The sequence below is a fragment of the Papio anubis genome, chromosome 7 (assembly GCF_008728515.1).
Source record: "Papio anubis isolate 15944 chromosome 7, Panubis1.0, whole genome shotgun sequence".
Lineage (NCBI taxonomy): Eukaryota > Metazoa > Chordata > Mammalia > Primates > Cercopithecidae > Papio > Papio anubis.
The window spans coordinates 135,743,462-135,763,757 of record NC_044982.1 but is presented as its reverse complement, the minus strand read 5'-3'; the positions used below and the strand labels follow the sequence as shown (position 1 = coordinate 135,763,757).

The 20,296-nt window shown below is 48.0% G+C and overlaps 1 protein-coding gene and 1 pseudogene across 2 annotated transcripts in view; one reads left to right on the top strand and one right to left on the bottom strand.

The window, feature by feature from the left end:
* The first annotated feature begins 2,956 nt into the window (after positions 1-2,956).
* LOC116275838 (guanine nucleotide-binding protein subunit beta-5-like) overlaps positions 2,957-20,296 on the top strand; it is a 43,753-nt gene continuing 26,413 nt past the window's right edge. The window contains exon 1 of the mRNA XM_031668675.1: positions 2,957-3,185. Coding sequence (XP_031524535.1) covers positions 3,074-3,185 — 112 coding nt within the window. The 5' untranslated portion in view covers positions 2,957-3,073. The remainder of the gene's footprint in view (positions 3,186-20,296) is intronic.
* LOC116275837 lies at positions 13,944-15,480 on the bottom strand (annotated as a pseudogene). Its single transcript, XR_004185156.1, has one exon. The product of XR_004185156.1 is annotated as a 60 kDa heat shock protein, mitochondrial pseudogene (transcript).

The window sequence follows — 20,296 nt, the reverse complement described above, 5'->3', positions numbered from 1 at the left end:
CATATTGGCCAGGCTGGTTTTGAACTCCTGACCTCAGGTGATACACCCATCTTGGCCTCCCAAAGTATTGGGACTACAGGTGTGAACCACCGTGCCCAGCCCATACCCTCTTACTTAATTCTCATAACAATTCTCATTGCTTTCAATAGAAAGCAATGGCAAAAACCACAATTACTTTAATACAATCTCTACTCTCTACTTGGGGGTTCCCAAATATTCAGACAGCATCATTCAGCTGAGGAGACATCCAGTGACTGACAGCTGGCCTTTCATCCAAGTGTTTGGGATGATGTAGACGCAGTCCCCATTGGGCCCTTTTCATGAATAGGAGTGACCCTTTATCTCAACCACTGTGGAATGTAGCTGACCTCACTTTTCTGCTATCTGGCTTCCTCAGCGGGAGTGAACACCAAAATACAAGATAGCACTTGGCAAACTGCCCAACCATTAAAAGTTTGATGGCCTTATATCTAGATAGTTGATTCTCCAGGTTGGAGGCTGTTTGAGGTTTATTTTACAGAAAGAACCCCCAGAAGACGGCACACACCAGTGAGAAGTACCACGTGCCTCAGATCTTCACAGCCAGGAGGACCCTGAACCACACACACACATCCTGCAACGGTCCAGAGCCAGCCTAAGGAGGTGATGAGACGAGGCTGCCTTGCCTGAGCCCCCCGAGATGGCCCTTGTGAAAAGTATCCCCCATGACCCAGTGTCTCATTTAAATTACCTCATGTGAACTGCTCAAGTGTCTCAGGCAGCCTCAGTAATAATAACAGATGCATATTGTGTGCCACGCACTGCTCTCTCCGAATGCCATCCAGAGTCTGGAGGAGGCGTTGTCTACCAATTACAGATGAGCCCGAGACACAGACAGGTAAATCCCTCAGGCCACACGGCAGAGCCAGGATTTGCCCCCAGGCAGTCAGATCTAGACAGAGCCTGTGCTCTTAACCTTTTGCTCTACAAACTCTCAAACAGGTGTAATATTTTTGCTTTTAAATTTTTACATTCTTATCTTATACTTAAATAATTGTATTTATATGTTTATCCATTTATAAACATGTTTATGTTATACGTTTATATTTTTAACATAGTTTATACAGATATATATATTTTATATATTGTTTTATACATCAATTTAATAAACTAGCATTAACTGAGCACCTACCATATGCAAGTACTATGCTAAATACTTAAATACTGAGGAACAACGACAAATAAATCTATTAATATATGGATGGGAACGGAAAAGAGAACTAGCAGAGAATAAGCATCTGCTATGTACGGAGAAGTGTGCTAAAGTCTTCACCCACACTATCTTTTTGTTTTTTTGAGTCTCACTCTGTTGCCCAGGCTGGAGTGCAGTGGCATGATCTCGGCTCACTGCAACCTCTGACTCCAGGGTTCAAGTGATTCTCGTGCCTCAGCCTCCTGAGTAGCTGAGGTTACAGGCATGTACCACCACACCCGGGTACTTTTTGTATTTTTAGTAGAGAGAGGGTTTCACCATGTTGGCCAGGCTGGTTTCGAACTCCTGACCTCAGGTGATACACCCACCTTGGCCTCCCAAAGTATTGGGATTACAGGTGTGAACCACCGCGCCCGGCCCACACCATCTTACTTAATTCTCATAACAATCCTATGAAGCAGATCCTATGAAGAAGCTTTTCCAGATAAGGAAACTGAGGATCTCAGACCCTAACCTGCAAAACAAGTATGTACAGATTAATATCAAGTACCTTCAACTTTTCTCAGATAGAGAGGGCCCGGGGCAGTAAGTGCAGGCTGGCTCCTCTGGGAGGGAGCAGGTACAGAGAGGTGGGGACAGCACCCAAGATTCTGCTTAGTGATGTTCCCACAGAATTTGTAACTTTGATCTGCCTTCTCGTTCTCTGCACAAACGCATGCAAGATCACAGAAGAGGCAAAAAGGAGAAGGCTTGAGTTGGATCAGCCACACCAAAGTCCAGAGGACTATGGAGCCAGCCTGTCTGGGTCCAAATCCTGTCTCTCCCTGTTTCTTGGAGCGTGCCCCCTGAGTAATCACTCAGTCTTTCCGTGCCTCAGTTTCCTCTTCTGTAAAGTGGGGATAAGAGTGCCCATTCAAGGTGACTCCTGCGAGGATTAAACAAATGCGCATTAAAGCACTTAGAACAGTGCCCCTCACACTTCAGGCGCTTGGGGCGAGGGGATGCTTCAGTCTGACAGAAGTCACTAAATGTGCATCCTGGTAGAACTGTGCCAGCCCTTCATTCTAAAGGGCTGGAGGTGGCCTCAGAAGTGAGGGGTCCCAGATGCCTGGGCGTGGGCTCAGAAGCCCCAGGTCTGAGCCCGCGCGCCCACCGACCCACGGCCCATCTCCTTTTGCCGCCCCCAGGCCAGGGACTTGATTCCTGCGTGAAGAAAAGAAAAACTAAGGGTGGGCCTCCTAATGCCTCAGAGACTCCGTCTCAGAACCCAGCAACTAGTTTTATTTTTGTATATTTAGATTAACAAACGAAGAGGGTTTCCTGTTCCTTGTCGGGGGAGCACCATAGCTACCTGCGGCCAAGCCTCGTAGCCGTCTCCTCTCACGTCCTCTCTCTGCCTGCAGGAGCCACGGGCCCGCAGCCCGCAATCAAGTCCCACAGAGCGGAGATCTGCACGAGAGGCGTGGGGATGGGAGGGCCGTGTCGCGGGAGCCTCACCGGTCTCCCCAGAAGCGGGGAGTCCCGAGGTGGAATCCGGCTTGGCCCTTCCCTCTGTGTGCGTCCTCGGGCAAATCACCCAGCATTCCTGAGCCTCAGTTTGCCCGCCGGTAAAATGGGCCTGACACTCCCTGCCTCTCCGGGGTAGTGTGCGCGGCAGCGCTGACGCGGACATCGCACTGGGCACTGCGCCAGAGCGCGCGCCCAGGTGCCGGGGTCTGGGGGCTCAGGCGCAGCAGCCGGGCCCGCAGCTGCTGGCGTCATCACGGAGGGCGGGACCGTGGGGCGGCGCTCCGGGCCAGGGACGGCAGCTGGAGCGGCGCCCACCGCGGCTCAGCGCATCCCCGCTCTCCGCTTCCCTCCCCGCCGCGTCCCCGCGCGAAGATGGCAACCGAAGCGCTGCACGAGAACGAGACGCTGGCGTCGCTGAAGAGCGAGGCCGAAAGCCTCAAGGGCAAGCTGGAGGAGGAGCGGGCCAAGCTGCACGACGTGGAGCGTGAGTGCGGGATGGGAGGCGGGCGGGGCAAGCCGGACTCGCTCGCGACTTCCCTGGCGGGGGCGGCCGGGGCTGCGACGGGAGCCAGGCCCGCGCCACCTCCCGGGAGCAGGGCCCCAGGGCCCGGGCGCGCAGGTGAGCCGCGGGTAGCGGTCCCGAGCCCCGGGGCGCGCGGGCGTGGGGCCCTCGGAGGGTCCGGGCACCTGCCAGACCCCCGCCGCCAGCTATCGGAGGACTGCGGGACTTGCTAACCTCATCACCTGCCTGGAAGCTGCGAACTGATCGCGTTCTTGCCCCTCCCATGCGGAGGGCAAGAGGTGGGGTGTTGGTGGTGACGAGCGAGCGCGGCGAGCCCGTGTGGGCGTGGCCTGGGAGAGACTCCTGTTTTGTTTTTTAATGATCGTCTGGCTTTCTCCATCACTGTTTTGTCTTTTCTCAGTTTTGCTTTTATGAGACTGCAATTTCAAAGCTCATTTTTCCAGCCTCTCCCCTATCCTTGGGGGCGGGAAGCTGGATGACTGGGAGAGAAGGGAAGCGGAGGAGCTCACCAAATTCAACCTTTCAGTTCATTTAAGGCTGTTTAAGAAGCTTTTGGATCGATATGGTGGATTGGCATAAAAGAGCCATAGCAATCTTAAACTTGCATTCTTCACCACCACCACCGTAATTCAGAACTGGCTCTGTGATTTTTATGAGTGAGTGATTAGATTAAATAGCCAGGTTCAGTGACTCTTGGCCAGAACAACCTTCCTTTACTTTGTCAGAGGGCTCCTCCTCAGCAGAGCTTGGGCTGGAGACCAGGCTTGGGGAAGTGGTAGTATCTGCTCACTTTTCAGCTCCGAGGGTGGCAGCTCCCCTTTGCTGAGCAAGGCCTCACACCGTGCCCTCACGCACACCTCGACGTTGTTCTCCTGCCGTTCCTAATCGGTGCCACCCTTTACATTCTATTTGGAATGGAAAAATGGGGTTCATGCTAGGGCCTTTAGCCTTTGATCTCTGAAGATGACTTAAGAGAAGTGGATGACCTGGATCTAGCGTGTGCTGTGCTTTCCTAGGAGTCTCCTTTAAATAGGAGGCACTCTAAGCTTAGAAATCGTGTCCAGCAATCACTAACCACAAACCCCAAATAATGTGCTTATGCAAATTGAGAGTTACTTTTCTTACATAACAAGAGCAAAGGTGGAAGATCACCTGCTTTTGTTCAGCTGCACCCCCCTACTCCCACCACCCCCCTATCAGGGACCCAGGCTCCTTCTGCCTTTCTTCTCCACACCTTAGAGCAGTGACATTTGCCCCATGATTATAATATGATTGCCACAGCTCCAGACATCACTTCTGTATCCAAGGCAGGAAGAAGGGGGAATATGGACACCAGTCTCTCTTTGTTCCCTATCAAGAAAGCAAAGCAAAAGTTTTCCCAGAAATCCTCTTCCCAGTTTGAGACCAGCCTGGCCAACATGGTGAAAAGTATTCATAGGTCGTCTAACTTCTCCATTTGACAGATGAGGAAACTGAGGCACAAAGAAGTTAAAGGACTTACCGAAGGTCCCCTGCTGATAAGTGATGGGACCCGGATACCCCCCCCAGGCAATCAGAGTGCCAGCTCAAGCTCACTTCAGATTTCTTTTGCCAAACCCCTTTGAGCTTCGTGCAGAGGGCGTTCTCCAGAAACTCACTTATTCAATAGTGCAGGCTGCACGCCTGGATAGTTTCAGCTTTTCTGTGAATTTGTAAGTTGCCTTAAGACAGAGAGAGAGCAGAGATGCAGCTTTTCAATAGGGAACCTCAGGGGGCAAATGTAGTCAATACAAAAGAGGAAACTTTTTGTCTTGCCAAGAATGTAGATTGCCCACAAAAAGCTAGAGGAGCCAGATTTTAGACCCACAGTGGAAGGGTCTGTCCTACTACTGCATATCCAGGGTACAGGCTGGAAAAGACCAAGAAGTGATGTGGTTTGTGTCCCTCTTGATTCCCCTGCCTTCCAGACCACGTCTCTTCCACCCCATAAGAGCAACACAACCCTCTGAGGTTCTTATCACTCTCTTGACCACTTCCTTTGACATGTCTCCTGGTCTCCCAGCCAAGTTCTCTCATTTCTTTTCTTTTGCTTTCTTTTCTTTTTTTTTTTTTTTTTTTGAGCCCAGTCTCGCTCGCATTGCCCAGGCTGGAGGTCTGTCTTTGATCTCGACTCACTCTGGCTGCCTCCTGGGAGTTCAAGCAATTCTGCTTCAGCCTCCTGAGTAGCTGGGATTACAGGCGTCTACCACGCCCAGCTATTTTGTACTTTTAGTAAGCGGTTTTATCATGTCCGGCAGGCTGATCTCAAACTCTGACCTCAGGTCGTGATCCGCCGCTTCGGCTCCCAAAGTGCTAGTTCCCAGGCTTGTCGACTTGCAGCTCATTATTTCTTCTTTTCTTTTCTTTTTCTTTTTTTTGTGGGGAAGGGGGACAGAGTCTCGCTCCCTCGTGCCCAGGCTGGAGTGCAATGGTGCGGTCTTGGCTCACTGCACCTCCACCTCCCGGGTTCAAGGGATTCTCCTGCCTCAGCCTCCCAAGTAGCTGGGACTATAGGCATGTGCCACCACACCCAGGTAATTTTTGTATTTTTAGTAAGCTTCACCATGTTGGCCAGGCTGGTCTTGAACTCCTGACCTCAAGTGATATGCTCGCCTGAGCCTCCAAAAGTACTGGGATTACAGGTGTGAGCCACCGTGCTCAGCCATTCTTTTCTTTATTCATCTGTTTTTTTTTTTTTTGTTTTTTTTTTTTTTTAAGAGACAGAGTCTCAGCCAGGCAGGGTGGCTCACACCTGTAATCCCAGCACTCTGGGAGGCCAGGGTGGATCATGAGTTCAGGAAATCGAGACCATCCTGGCCAATGTGGTGAAACCCCGTCTCTAACAAAAATTAAGTGGGCGCGGTGGCAGGTGCCTGTAATCTCAGCTACTTGGGAGGTTGAGGCAGGAGAATAGCTTGAACCAGGTTCAAGCTTGGAGGTTGCGGTGAGCTGAGATCTTGCCACTGCACTCCAGCCTGGTGAAGCGAGACTTGTCTCAAAAAAAAGAAAAAAAAAAAGAGAGAGAGACAGGGTCTCACTCTGTCACCCAGGCTGGAGTGGAGTGGAGTTATAGCTCAGTGCAGCTTCAACCTCCTGGGCTGAAGCAGTCCTCCTGCCTCAGCCTCCCAGGTAACTGGGACTACAGGTACGTACTGCTACACCTGGCTACTTTTGTTCCAGAATTCTTTGTAGAGACAGGATCTCACTATGTTGCCCAGGCGGGTCTTGAACTCCTGGCCTCAAATGATCCTCCCACCTTGGCCTCCTAAAGTGCTGGGATTATAGGCATGAGCCACCGTGTGCCTAGCCAGGTTCTCTCACTTCTTAAGGACTTTGGCATTTCTTTGGACTGTGGCTTGAGTCTTCCTCTTGCCCCTAAGCCCTGCCCCATCCTGTGAGATGACACGCAGGCCCCTCATCTTCACAACCCCTGCTGCACACATGCCTGGGTTCTTGTCAGCACTCAGGACTGCTCCTCTTCCCACATCTCCAATCACTGCCTCCACCTCCAAGCATACTCTCTCCCTGGGGAGATCTCCTTCCTCCAGGATCCTAGCTCTCCTCTCTTCCAGTCTCTCAGCCCCTTCCTTTCTTCTCTTCCTTCAGTATCCAGTGTTGAGACGTTGGCCACCATTTCAGCAACTGTCTTGCCAAGCATTCCAAATTTCCTTGTCCTTCTGTCTCTTCATGGGAGCTGCCTGGCAGAACCTCAGCCTGGATGAATCTGCTGTCCCCTCTCTCTCGTGCCTGCAGCTGAACATCAGATGCTGCTGTAGAAGCGGCACACAGGAGGCTCGCTGAGACCACTGTCAGTCCCACAGTCACTAGTTCACCAAGGCTCTCAGAGCTGGCTGGAGTTTCTCTGGTCAGCTCTTCACAGTGAAAATTTTAGACTCTCTCTATGTGGCATGGGTCTCTGACTCCTCCCCTTCCACCTGGACTCCTTCTCCACAGAAATGGAAGCTCTAAACTGATCCCTCCATGTCACACTTCCAAACCCACCTCCACATGCAGTGACCTCAAACCTGTCCCTGTCATGGCTTTGTCAGTTCCCTCCCACCACCAGGCGTGAGATCCCATCATCTCCAGCCTTCAGTCAGCTTGACCTAGGGGTTATTCCTGTCTCCACCCCTCTGTTGACGTGTACACACACCCAAGCCTGTCACTCATTCAACACATTCTGCCAGCCCATTGTATGTCAGGCACTGTTCTCAGCCCTGGGGGATACTGAGGTGAACAAGTCAGCCCAGCATCCCTCCCTGGCAGAGCTTCCATTCCATTGCGGGAGTGGCACGCTAGGTGACACGCTAGATGACATGCGTTAGGGAGAAAAGAACTAAAGCAGACAGCGGGAAATGAGGTGTGGGGGAGCAGAAGCTTTCAAGAAGGTAGCCCAGGGAAGCCTCATTGAGAAGGGCCTTTGAATCCAGACCCGAAGGAAGAGAACGAGCACCGTGACTACCATCTGGAGAGCAAGCTTCAAGCAAAAGGAGGAGCTAGGCAGAGGCCCCGGGAGGGGCTGTGTTTGGCATAGCTGATGTATCTGAGGAAGAGCGAGGAGGCAGGTGTGTCTGGAGGGGAGTGTGCAGGGCAGAATCCAGCTGCAGGTTATGTTGGGAGCTCATGCAGGACCCTGTGGGCACAGTGAAGATTTGGGTTCTTATTCCCAGTGAGTCGGGAAGCCCTTGGAGGGTTTCTCGAGAGAGGATGGATCTGATTGCTTTACTGGGCTCACTCTGCCTGTCATGTTCTGTGGCAGAACAAGACAGCTGGAGGGGGGGAAATAAAGTGTGAGAGCTACGTGACCTGGGGTAAGAATTCTTGACAAATATCTCTTTCCCTCTTATCAGAGAGCCTGCCTTGGGTGGCACTTTCCAGCTCCTAATGGACGTTACAGCTGAAGGTGGAAGAGCGAGAGATGATTTCTGAGCTTCTCTTGGTCCCATCGTTGACCCCACAGCTGCTTTTACCTTACCCCAGCCCAGACTCACCCAGCTCCTTCCTAAGTGTGTTCATCCCTTGGCAGACAGGTGGGAAAGGGAGGAAAGGATGCTGATGAGTTTTACTTGTGGAAGTACAAGCTGGAGCCCTGCCAGGTGTCAAACAACTGTGCTGTCATTTTTCCCTGTATGAAGGAAAGTGGTATCATCACCATCTGTGGGATGAACAAGCAGGCTTAGCAAAGTCAAATGATTTGTTCAGGGTCATGCAGCTGGTTGGTGGTTGGGCTGGGATTCAGCTTGGGAATTTCTTTTCAGGGCTCCGCGCTGAGCAAGTGGCTGAGAGCCTGGGGGAAGGTGGGAAGGGTCTGGTGAAGCTGGGGAGGATCATACACTGAATCTGTTCACTTGCCAGAGCAGGGGCTGGCAGCATGCACTTTCCTGTATCTCTTACAGTGACCGGCAGCCCCTTAGTGGACAGATCTGGTTGTTTTGTTTTGTTTTGTTTTGTTTTGTTTTGTTTTGTTTTGAGATGGAGTCTCGCCCTGTTGCCTAGGCTGGGGTGCAGTGGCATGATCTTGGCTCACTGCAACCTCTGCCTCCTGGGTTCAAGCAATTCTCCTACCTCAGCCTCCTGAGTAGCTGCAATTACAGGCGCTCGCCACCACGCCCGGCTAATTTTTGTATTTTTAGTAGAGACGGGGTTTCATCATGTTAGGCTGGTCCAACTCCCAACCTTGTGATCTGCCCACCTTGGCCTCCCAAAGTGCTGGGATTATAGGCGTGAGCCACCACGCCTGGCCTTTTTAATTTTTTTAATTAATTAATTAATTTATTTATTTATTTATTGAAATGGAGTCTCACTCTGTCGCCCAGGCTGGAGTGTGGTGGCACAATCTCAGCTCACTGTAACTTCTGCCTCCCAGGTTCAAGCCATTCTCCTGGCTCAGCCTCCCGAGTAGCTGGGACTACAGGCGCGTGCCACCACACCTGGCTAATTTTTGTATCTTTAGTGGAGACTGGGTTTCACCATGTTGGCCAGGCTGTTCTCAAACTCCTGACCTCAGGTGATCTGCCTGCCTCAGCCTCCCAAAATGCTGGGATTACAGGCGAGAGCTACTGCGCCTGGCCTGACAGATTTGTTTCTGGCACACACGGGCCTTGTTTCTTGCCCAGCTGAGATTCCCAGCCCGTGTTTCATGATGACCTCAGCAGGTATTTCCCATTTTGGAATCCAAGGATGCTTTCCTGTGAATTGGGAATGTGTGGCCAGACACGTGAGTTTTATAGTACCAAATTTGGGTATGTGGCTGACACCAGAGGGGCATGGTTTATTCCCCAGAGCAACATGTGTTAGATACCTGAACATTTTTGCATTTTAGTGTTATTGTATAGGTGACCCAGTAGCCTCTGTCCTGGTCAGGGAGACCCCTTTAGACTATCAGCTGGAGTAACCAATTCATCCCAGTTTGCCTGGGACCCTAGGTGTGTGTGTGTGTTTGTTCGTTTGTTTGTTTTTGAGACGGAATCTTGCTGTGTTACCCAAGCTGGAGTGCAGTTGCATGATCTCGGCTCACTGCAACCTCCGCCTTCCAGTTTCAAGCAGTTCTCCTGCCTCAGCCCCCCAGTAGCTGCGATTACAGGCACACACAATCACACCCAGCTAATTTTTGTATTTTTAGAAGAGATGAAGTTTTACCGTGTTGGCCAAGCTGGTCTCGAGCTCCTGACTTCAGGTGATCCACCCACCTCGGCCTCCCAAAGTTCTGGAATTACAGGCGTGAGCCACCGTACCCAGCCAGACCCTAGGTTTTAAAACGGAAAGTCCTGCAGCCCAGGAGACCCTGCAGTCCTAGGCAAACCAGGATAGTTGTTACCTCCTATTGGCTTGGACTTGTCCAAATTCTTGCCTTAAGGTCCACACAATAAAATTGTATAGCATAAACTTTGAGGGAAAAAGGAAGGTTTCCTCTTTCAGACCCTGAGTTCTTCACCTCCATCCCTTTGGCCCTCATCCCCAAGCCAGACCCATGGCCAACATTAAATGTAGGAAGTATTAATAGCTTATATGGGTCCTCTGATGGGAAGCCAGCTCACATCAAACTCCACAGCCCCAAGCCCTGTTTTCCCCTTCCTCCCGCAGAGCTTCCTGCTTCTCCCCAGAGCTTTCTCTTTGTCACTTTCTGCTTATCCTCTACCACAGGCGAGTACTCCCTCGCTTGATTCCAAGGCATTTTAGAATCATGTGGTTACAGCACATGCTGCTGTACAAATTTCCACAAACTTAGTGGCTTGCAATAACATGCATTTATTTTCTTACAGCGCTGGAGGCCTGTAATCGGTGACTAAAATGGGTGGGCAGGTCCTTCGGGAGGCTTTAGGGGAGAATCCATTTCTTGCTTTTTCCAGCTTCTAGGGGCTGCCCATGTTCTCGGCCCAAGGCTCACGTGATTCTCAGCACTGCTTCTGTGGTCACCTCTCTCTCTGACTCTAACCCACCTGCTCCGTCTTACTAGGATCCGTGTGATTATGTTGGGCCCACCTGGATAATCCAGGATCATCTCCCCATCTCAAGATCCTTAATCACATCTATGAAGTCCCTTTTGCCATAAGATAGCATCGTCACTGGTTCTGGGGATTAGGATGTGGACACCTTTGGGAGCCATTATTTAGCCTATCACACAGCTCTTAGATCAGGAGGGTTTCCCGGCTTCAGCTTCAGTCTTCCAGCACAAAACAGTTCCTTCGCTTCCCAACAGCCCTGTCCCTTATAGATGAAAAAGCAGCTGAGATCCAGGGAGGGGTGAAGCGATTTCCCTAAGATTTTGCAGCTACTCTAATGTTGAAAAGGGAGTAGAGAAGGTTCAGGCTCCCAGGAGAGCTGTCCTCCTCACCATGCTAGACCTTCTCTTCGAAAGTTGAGATTTGCCAACAGTCTCCCTAACTGACCTAGTTCCATCTACCTCTTCTATTTCACCTTGGATCAGTGTATGCCTTGCTCACTATTGCCAGTCACACTGGACATCTTGGTGAGCTTCAGACCATCAGGCTTGTTCTTGCCTTCAGCCTTCAGACATGTTGTGTACTCGCTTCTGGAATGTCCTCCCACTTCTTTGCATAGCTTATTTCATATATTCTGTCTCGGTTCATATTCCACCTCCTCAGAGGCACCTTCTCTTATTATAAAAAGCAGTAAATGTTCTGGGCACGGTGGCTCATGCCTGTAATCCCAGCACTTTGGGAGGCAGAGGCAGGTGGATCGCTTGAGCCCAGGAGATCAAGACCAGCCTGGGCAACATGGAGACTCCTTAATCTAAAATGGCCATGTCTGTCCCAACTTCCTACAATTTCAGCTCCCTTTCATTGTTCACTTTATCACTCTCTAAAATTACTTCCGTTCATTTATTCTTTGTTGACTGATTGATGATTGGTTGATTTTATGTCTCCCTTACTAGAATGTAAGCACCTTGGCAGCAGGTACTTTATTTGTATTAATTACTGTGGATCACTCTCCTACAACAGTGAGCTAGGCTAAGTAAATATTTATCAAATGAAAAAAAAAAAAAAGAAGAGGTTGGCATTGAAAAGAAAGAAAAGTAAATCCATGTATGAAAAGGTGTCAATTTTTTTATTAAGTAAAAGAAAATAAAAAGCAGTGTGCCAAACGGTATATATAACATGATCTTAATAAACAAGGGGTGCTTGTAGATGCAGTCAATGTCTGGAAGGATACACAGGGAACTTGTTACCTCTAGAGAGGGGTTTGGAAAGTGAAGGTGCTTTTCATTTTATACCCATCTTTGTATTTACTGGGTTTTTTGTTTTGTTTTGTTTTTTTGAGCCAGGTTCTCACTCTGTCACCCAGGCTGGAGTACAGTGACCACTGCCACCTCAAACTCCTGGCCACCTCAGCCTCTCAAGTGGCTGGGACTACAGGTGTGTGCCACCACATCTGACTAATTTTTGCATTTTTTTGTAGAGACGAGGTTTCTTCATGTTGCCCAGGCTGGTCTTGATCTCCTGGGCTCAAGCGATCCACCTGCCTCTGCCTTCCAAAGTGCAGGGATTACAGGCATGAGCCACCACACCCAGCACATTTACTGCTTTTTTATAATAAGGGAAAAATGAGTACTAGAATGGGAGTCAAGATCAGGAATAAAAGGAGGCCAGGCGTGGTGGCTCACTTTGGAAGGCTAAAACGGAAGGATCACTTGAGCCCAGGAGTTCAGGACCAGCCTGGGCAACATAGCGAGACCTCAACTCTCAAAAAAAAATTAAAAGTTAGCCAGGCATGATGGTGTGCACCTGTGGTCCCAGCTACTCGGGAGGCTGAGGTGGGAGGATCACTTGAGCCCAGGAGGTTGAGACTGCAATGAGCTATGATTGCACCACTGCACTCAAGCCCATGTGACAGAGTAAGATCCTGTCTCGAAAAATAAAAAGAGAAAGGGGAAAACATTCAGCTCTAAAGAGTCTTTAACTTGAAATTAAACTGAGGAATAATCTGAAAGGCTCAAAGCAGACAAAACAGGAAGGACGTGGTGCTCGTTTCAGCCAACAGGCACAGCAGCCTCCTGGGGCTGTGTGGGAGCTTCACCCCAATTCCCAGCTCCTTGAGGCAGATTCTAATATTGTGAAGGAACAAAGCAAGTTTATGTCGTTTCTCTGAGTACAAATCTAGACTACATTTGATACACAGGATGTATTGTCTGATACCATTAACTTTTCTGTCTATTCTAAATGTAATTTTTTTAAAAGTTTTATCCTTGAATGCTTTATGGCTTAGAGCCTTGGACTATTCTGATTTATGGTTTAGGGAAAAATCTAGGAAAACTAACTTTCTAGATTAGCCTGGAACAAACATATTCCTTGACTTTTTTCATATTCTAAGAACATGTGATCTGTGTACTGAGGCTCACAGAAGTCGGTTTCTCTACAGTCATCCTCTTCCCTGTTGCTCGGCCACATGCCTCCTGCAGCCGTCAGAGGGAGCAGAAAGCTAACCTGCCTTCATTTCCTTTCCCCTTCCTTTCTCTGCATTCACCATTATACTCGAGCTGGCTAATGCAAGGGTGTTTAGAGTACTTTGCCAATAAACAAATGCTCACTGTGGAAAAATCTAGAAATATAAAGAAAACAAGTTATTCATAATCTCAATACCTAGAGGAAGCCATTTTTAATATTTTGATGTATTTCATAGCTTATGTTTCCATGTTTGTGTATATAGTTCTAAGCTTAGTAGGGACTGTACTAGATAGAGGATTTGAGCCCAGTTTTAACATTCAGCAAAATGGACTGAGTAGCTCCCCATGTCATTTACATTTCTTTTAATGTCATCATTAAAAATTCTTATATGGAACCATATAGTATTCCATCTTAAAGATGGTCCCATAACTTAATTCTCCAAACCTTTTATTTAACTTTAAACAATTTTTTTATTACACAAAGGTTGTCACATAATTGGATATTTCTCTACTTTGTACACAATTATTCTCACTCTCCACAGAAAGGCTGCTCCTCATCTGGTGGTGGCAAGCACTAAAAGTCTGATTTTAACAGAATAGTAGTAAAAATGCCTCAGTGATTTAAGTTGAAAGCAGTACATTGGCACATGACTCTCGTACCCAGTATCAGGAATGTACAAATGTTTTTTATTCAAAAATGCAAAATAAATTATCTGTAGGCATAGACAATGACAGCAGTAAACCATTATATATTTTGTCAACAGAAACCAGTAACTGGTGGTTATAGGGATTTTCAGCCAGCCTTTTTCTTCAGTTTCTCCAAGTGACTTCTCTGAAGTTGTTGGTGAGGAACACCGCCTTGGGCTTCCTGTCACAGTTCATTAATAAAGGTAAAGTACTAGTCTAGGAGTTAGAACACGCCACCTCCCATACCACCTCCCATTCCACCCATTGCACCCACTCCAGGGTCCTTCTCTTCTTTAGGAATTTCTGTGACTACAACTTCTGCTGTAGCTAACAGAGAGGCCATACCAGCAGCATCCGATAAAGCAGTTTTCACAACCTTTGTTGGGTCAATAATTCCTTTTTCCACCATATTCACAAAATCTCCAACCATAACATCATAACCAACTTCTGAGGAACTTTACATAATTTTCTCAACTATCAAAGATCCTTCAACACCTGCATTCTTAGCAATGGTCATTGCGGGAATTTTGAGTGTTCTTTTAACAATTTCTATACCAATTTTTTGATCTTCATTAGCTGGAGTCAATGAGGCCAAGGCTGGAATGCATCGAAGCAGGGCACAACCCCCTCCCAAAACAACGCCTTCTTCAACAGCAGCTCTTGTAGCATTAAGGGCATCTGTAACTCTGTCTTTCTTTTCATTCACTTCAACATCACTTGTCCCACCAACCTTCAGCACAGCTACTCCATCTGAAAGTTTTGCCAGCCGTTCATTCAGTTTTTCCTTTTCATATTCACTAGTTGTGACATCTAACTGCTCAATGATTTCTTGAATACATTTTTCAATTTGAGCCTTGTCACTTTTTCCTTTTAAGAACATGGCACCGTCTTTGGTCACAATGACCTCTCCACCGTTTCCTAAGTCATGAGGCTGAACGTCTTCAAGAGTTAGGGTCAACCCCTCTTCTCCAAACACTGCACCACCAGTAGCAATAGCCATATCTTTAAGCTGGTTCTTTCTATAATCACCAAAGCCTGGAGCCTTGACTGCCACAACCTGAAGACCAACCTTTAGCCTATTCAAGACGAGTGTACTTAGAGCTTCTCTGTCAACGTCTTCAGCGATTATGACCAAAGGCTTACGATGATCTTCGGCAATTTCAAGAGCAGGTACAATGGACTGAACACTAGAAATTTTCTTTTCACTCAACAGAACATAGGCATCCTGGAATTCACATTTCTGACCTTTTGATATATTAATAATAAAGTATGGAGAAATATAGCCTCAATCAAACTTCATGCCTTCAATAATTTCTAATTCATCATTCAGTGTTTCTCCATCCTTTACTGTGATGACAGCCTTTCTTCCAACCTTTTTCATTGCATCAGAGATGATATTGCCAATTTCTTTGTCTCCGTTTGCAGAAATCGTAGCAACCTGTGCAGTTTCTTCAAGGGTGGTCACAGGTTTAGACTGCTTTTAAGTTCAGCAAGTACAGCATCAACAACTAACATCACACCTCTCGTGATTTCCACTGGAGTAGCACCTTTGCTAATCTTCTCGAAGCCTTCCTTGGCCATAGAGCATGCCAGTACAGTAGCAGTGGTAGTGCCATCCCCAGCCTCTTCATTTGTGTTATTGGCAACATCTTGAACAAGTTTACCTCCAATGTTTTTATATTTATCCTTTAAGTCAATTGGCTTTGCAACAGTCACACCATCTTTTGTTACTTTGGAACTTCCCCAGCTCTGCTCAGTAATCACTGTTCTTCCCTTTGGCCCCGTTGTAACGGCCACAGCGTCGGCTAAAAGGTCTACACCTTGAAGCATTAAGGCTTGGGCATCTGCACCAAATTTTACATCTTTGGCATAAGCCCAAGTGAGATGAGGAGCCAGTACCATGGGCGCCAGTCTCATCTGGCGAAAGACTGTGGGTAACCGAAGCGTTTCTGCGGGGCGGTGGCAGGGCATGCGCGTGGCAAGACGGGTCATCGGTGGCGAGTGAGGGGCAGACTGCAGGGCACACACGGCAATGAGCCCATGTCCCCTCCCTCTGCCTCTCCCCCTGCCCTGCGGCACCGCGTGTCTCCAAACTTTTCATTAGGGAATTCAGGGTAGAATTTTTTGTGGCTCGTTAATTTTTTTTTGGAGATAGAGTCTCACTTTTTTGCCTAGGCTGGAGTCCAGTAGTGTGATCTCGGCTCACTGCAACCTCCACCTCCCAGATTGAAGTGCTTCTTTTGCCTCAGCCTCCCGAGTAGCTAGGATTATAGGCGCATACCACCAAGCCTGGCTAATTTTTTTTTTTATATTTTAACCATGTTGGCCAGGCTGGTCTCAAACCACTGCGCCCAGCCTCATGAATTTTTTTAAGGCAATTCACAAATCTCTGACAAATACAAGTGAGATAAATGTGACTGTAAATGTTTTCCTTCCATACAGGTGTTTGAGAGGGTTTTGTTTGTTTGTTTTTTCTTTCTTCAGCTTTTAAGTTCCAGGGTACATGTGCAGGATATGAAGTTTTGTTACATAGGTAAATATGTGTCATGTGGTTTGCTGCACAGATCAACCTATCACCCAAGTATTAAGCCCAGCATCCATTAGCTATTCTTCCTGATGCTGTCCCTCCTGCTGTGCCCCTGACAGGCCCCAGTGTGTGTTGTTCCTCCGATGTGTCCATGTGTTCTCATTGTTCAGCTCCCACTTATAAGTGAGAACATGTGGCCATCGCCCCACCCTGTTTTTCCTCGTTCTCCGTGAGTCGCCCCGACTGGTTAGTCAGTCCCAGTGCAAGAACCTGAATACCTCAGTTGAAGGTGTAGAATTCACTCGCCATTCCACTCTCCAGGAGCGCTGCGGTTCGCAGCTGCTTCTAATCAGCCATCTTGGCCCACCTTGTGGTGTTTTTTTTTTTGGTTTTGTTTTTTAAGGCTAGTCAAGTGAAGCAGTGGGAGTGGAGAAGGAACAAAGAAATCTGTAACTGGTTGTAATTAATTAGTAGTAAATACCATTGCACTCGGATCAGCCTATTTGAGGGTTTTGTATCCATCCTATCCCATTCTACTTTGGCACAGAATCAGACTACAGTTTTTTAAAATTAGCATTAATTTTTCTTTTTGCTTGATTCCTTTAATCTACCAAAAGGTGCCATGAAAAGACTGTATATATTAGTGCAAATTTGAAAGTGATTCCAGATCATTTTTTGAATCGTTTTGTCTTCCTATTTAAGACATCTCACTTGTTTTCTTTACAATCAGTTTCAGAGTATTCATTTTCAGGGACATTTTAGAGCTTGTTCATGCTTTGGTTCCTTTTTTTTATTTCCCCCATTGCCTTATGATGTAATGAGAAGGACCCTGTTGTGAATTTTCACTTTATAAATTTACATGGTTTGAATTCTTGTGTATTGAGCTGCACACCATATCTTTTGCTTTCAGTTCATGTATGCACAGATTATAAAATAAATAACAAAACTATTCCCTGAAAGTTGAGAGTAAGCCACATCTTGATGAAAAGTTAAGATTTGGCCAGAATTATATCATATTTCCAAGGCCCTGTGAGATACACTCTAATACCCTCATTTTACAGAGCAGGGTGCAGGCCCAGAGGAGACATGTGTTCACCTTTTATTTGTTAACTGTGCTCTTCCCTCAGGCCCCGTTTTCCTTTTCTGAGAAGCGAGGGGGCTTGGTGTAGCTCACTGGCCTTCACGCTTGCTGTTTGGACTCCAGGGGTAGACGTGATATTTGGAACTCAGGGGTAGGCGTGCCTTTGTGTCTGGCTGTCACCCTCCCTCCGCTGTTCAGCAGCTCAGTTCTACCTTCATCTGTTTTCCATATTGAACTTCTGGTAAGATTTTGTCTATGAGCCAAAGCAGAGGCGGTTGGGGGAGACTCGTACAAGTAAAATGGGAGCTTGAAGACTACTGCTCCACATAGTTACCCAACTCCAAGTTCCATCCAGCTGGGAGCCGTCCATCATGTTCTGCCTGGTGCACAGCACAGGACCAGCCTGTGAAGGGTGCGCTGTCCTTGCTTGTTGAGTCATTCAGGTCTCTTCTCTCTCACTTTCCATGCTTCTTCCAGCCAAGTGGCGGCCAAGCCAAGACCCAGGCAGGTTTCTTCACTCCTGATCTAGGCTCTCTAGCTCTGCAGCCCATTGATCTGGCTGCATCAAAGAGGTATGGCCAGGCACGGTGGCTCACACCTGTAATCCCAGCCCTTTGGGAGGCCGAGGCGGGTGGATCACTTGAGGCCAGGAGTTCGAGACCAACCTGGGCAACATGGTGAAACCCCCATCTCTACTAAAAAAAAAAATACAAAAATTAGCCAGGCGTGGTGGCACATGCCTGTAATCCCAGCTGCTTGAGAGGCTGAGACATGAGAATTTCTTGAACCTGGGAGGTGGAGGTTGCAGTGAGCCAAGATCACACCACTGCACTCCAGCCCTGGGCAACAGAGCAAGACTCTGTCTCAAAAAAACAAAACAAAGCAAAACAAAAGCAAACAAACAAAAAAACAGAGGCATGGAGGATTCAAAGTTAGGATGTCTCCTGGACTAAGAAACCATTGTCAATGCCTCACCTACTCCTCGATTTTCTAGATAATGATAACCACCTGCCCACAGGTTCTCCCATTATTGAAGATATGTAAATGTTCTTAGGGATCCAGGTATGTGTGCATGAGGTCCTTAGCCTCTCTGAGCTCCAGGCTCCTCATCTGTAGAGATGGAGATGAAGCCTTTGTCCTCCGGCTGTTGTGTAAAGCACTCAGCCCAGCGCCCGTCACCCAGGAGACACACAATCAGTGGTATCAGTGGTGGATATTGGTAACATACATCAAAAGCCTTAAAAAATATGCTTTCCCTTTGACTCAGCAATTCAATGATTTGGAATTTATCTAAGGAGATAATGCAGTACAAGGGTATCATGGTAGCCCGGGGACAAAGTAAGTGTCCACCAGTAGGAGAGTCAGAGATTATAGTATGTGTATACAGTGGAGTGTTATGCAGTCATTAAAAATGATAGATAGGCTGGGTGTGGTGGCTCATGCCTGTAGTCCCCCAAATTTTATGTGTCATGTTTTCTGCTTACACGCATATATATGTGTGTGCACATATGTGGAGGAAAGGCTGGACGGGTACACACCAAATGATAAGAATGGTCAGCCTAAGCAGAATTCTAAGTGACCATATATTTTCATTTTCTGGTTATTTTCAATGAATGTACATTTACTTCTATAATTCTGTAACAGGCAATCAAGACAAAACCATCTCTCCATTCACAGCCCTTCTTTTCACTCACCCATTCTCTGCTATTCTAAACATGATCTCTAGTTTTCATGGGTCCGCCGTTTCTCCGGGTCATGTTGTTTCCAGTCTTCTAGTTCTCAGTTCCTAGTACACCAACTCTAGATTTGCCACTCCTGGCCTGCCAGCCGCCTGTTAGGCACTTTAATTTGCCTTCTCAGTTGAACCTCAGAACACTCCCATGAATTGGGTCATTGTCTGCCGTTTTCCTAAAAAAACAGCAACAAGTGTAGACATTAAGAAGCTAATTTCCTAGCCAGGTGAGATGGCTCATGCCTGTAATCCCAACACTGTGGGAGGCAGAGGCAGGTGGATCTCCTGAGGTCAGGAGTTCGAGACCAGCCTGGCCAACATGGTGAAACCCCATCTCTACTAAAAATACAAAAATTAGCCAGGTGTGGTGGCATGGGCCTGGAATCCCAGCTACTCGGGAGGCTGAGACAGGAGAATCACTTGAACCCAGGAGGCAGAGGTTGCAGTGAGCCAAGATCACTCCATTGCACTCCAGCCTGGGCAACAGAGCGAGACTCCATCCCCCACCCCCAAAAAAGAAGCTAATTTCCCACCTACCCTTTTCCACCCCAACTCCTATGCATCCTTCAAACCAGGCTTCAGTGACATCCCCTCTAATGACCACGCCTGCCAGCAGAGTCAGCCCTGTTCCCCTCTGGCGCCCTGACCCTGGGTGACAGCCTCTGCCAGCCACCATCACACTGCACTGTAGTTGTTACCTGAGTGCTGACCTAGGTCTGCCCCCTCCAGACTGTGAGCTCAGTAAGAGCAGAGACTGGTTACTCTTTTCTGTACCCAAGCACTTGGCACAGTTCTTAGCACATAGTAGAGATTCTGGAACCATCATTCAAGCAGCAAACATTCACTGGCCTACACTTCCTCTTGAGTTGCTCCCATGACTTGGATTCTGATTCCTTGGTCTGGACTGGCATCCAGAATATTCAGCCTCTCAAGCTTCATGGGACCCAACCAAGCCTGGAGGCCACAGAGGCAGGTGTCCTCTCCCTGGACATGGGAAGGAGAACATCCAGGTACAGGGAGCAGTTTCTGGGCTGTTCCAGTCTGACCTTGGAGGGGCCACAGAGAAGGGTGGTGCAGCAGAAGGTGTGTCTGCTGCAGAGGGGCCTGCCAAAGAAGAGGAGTC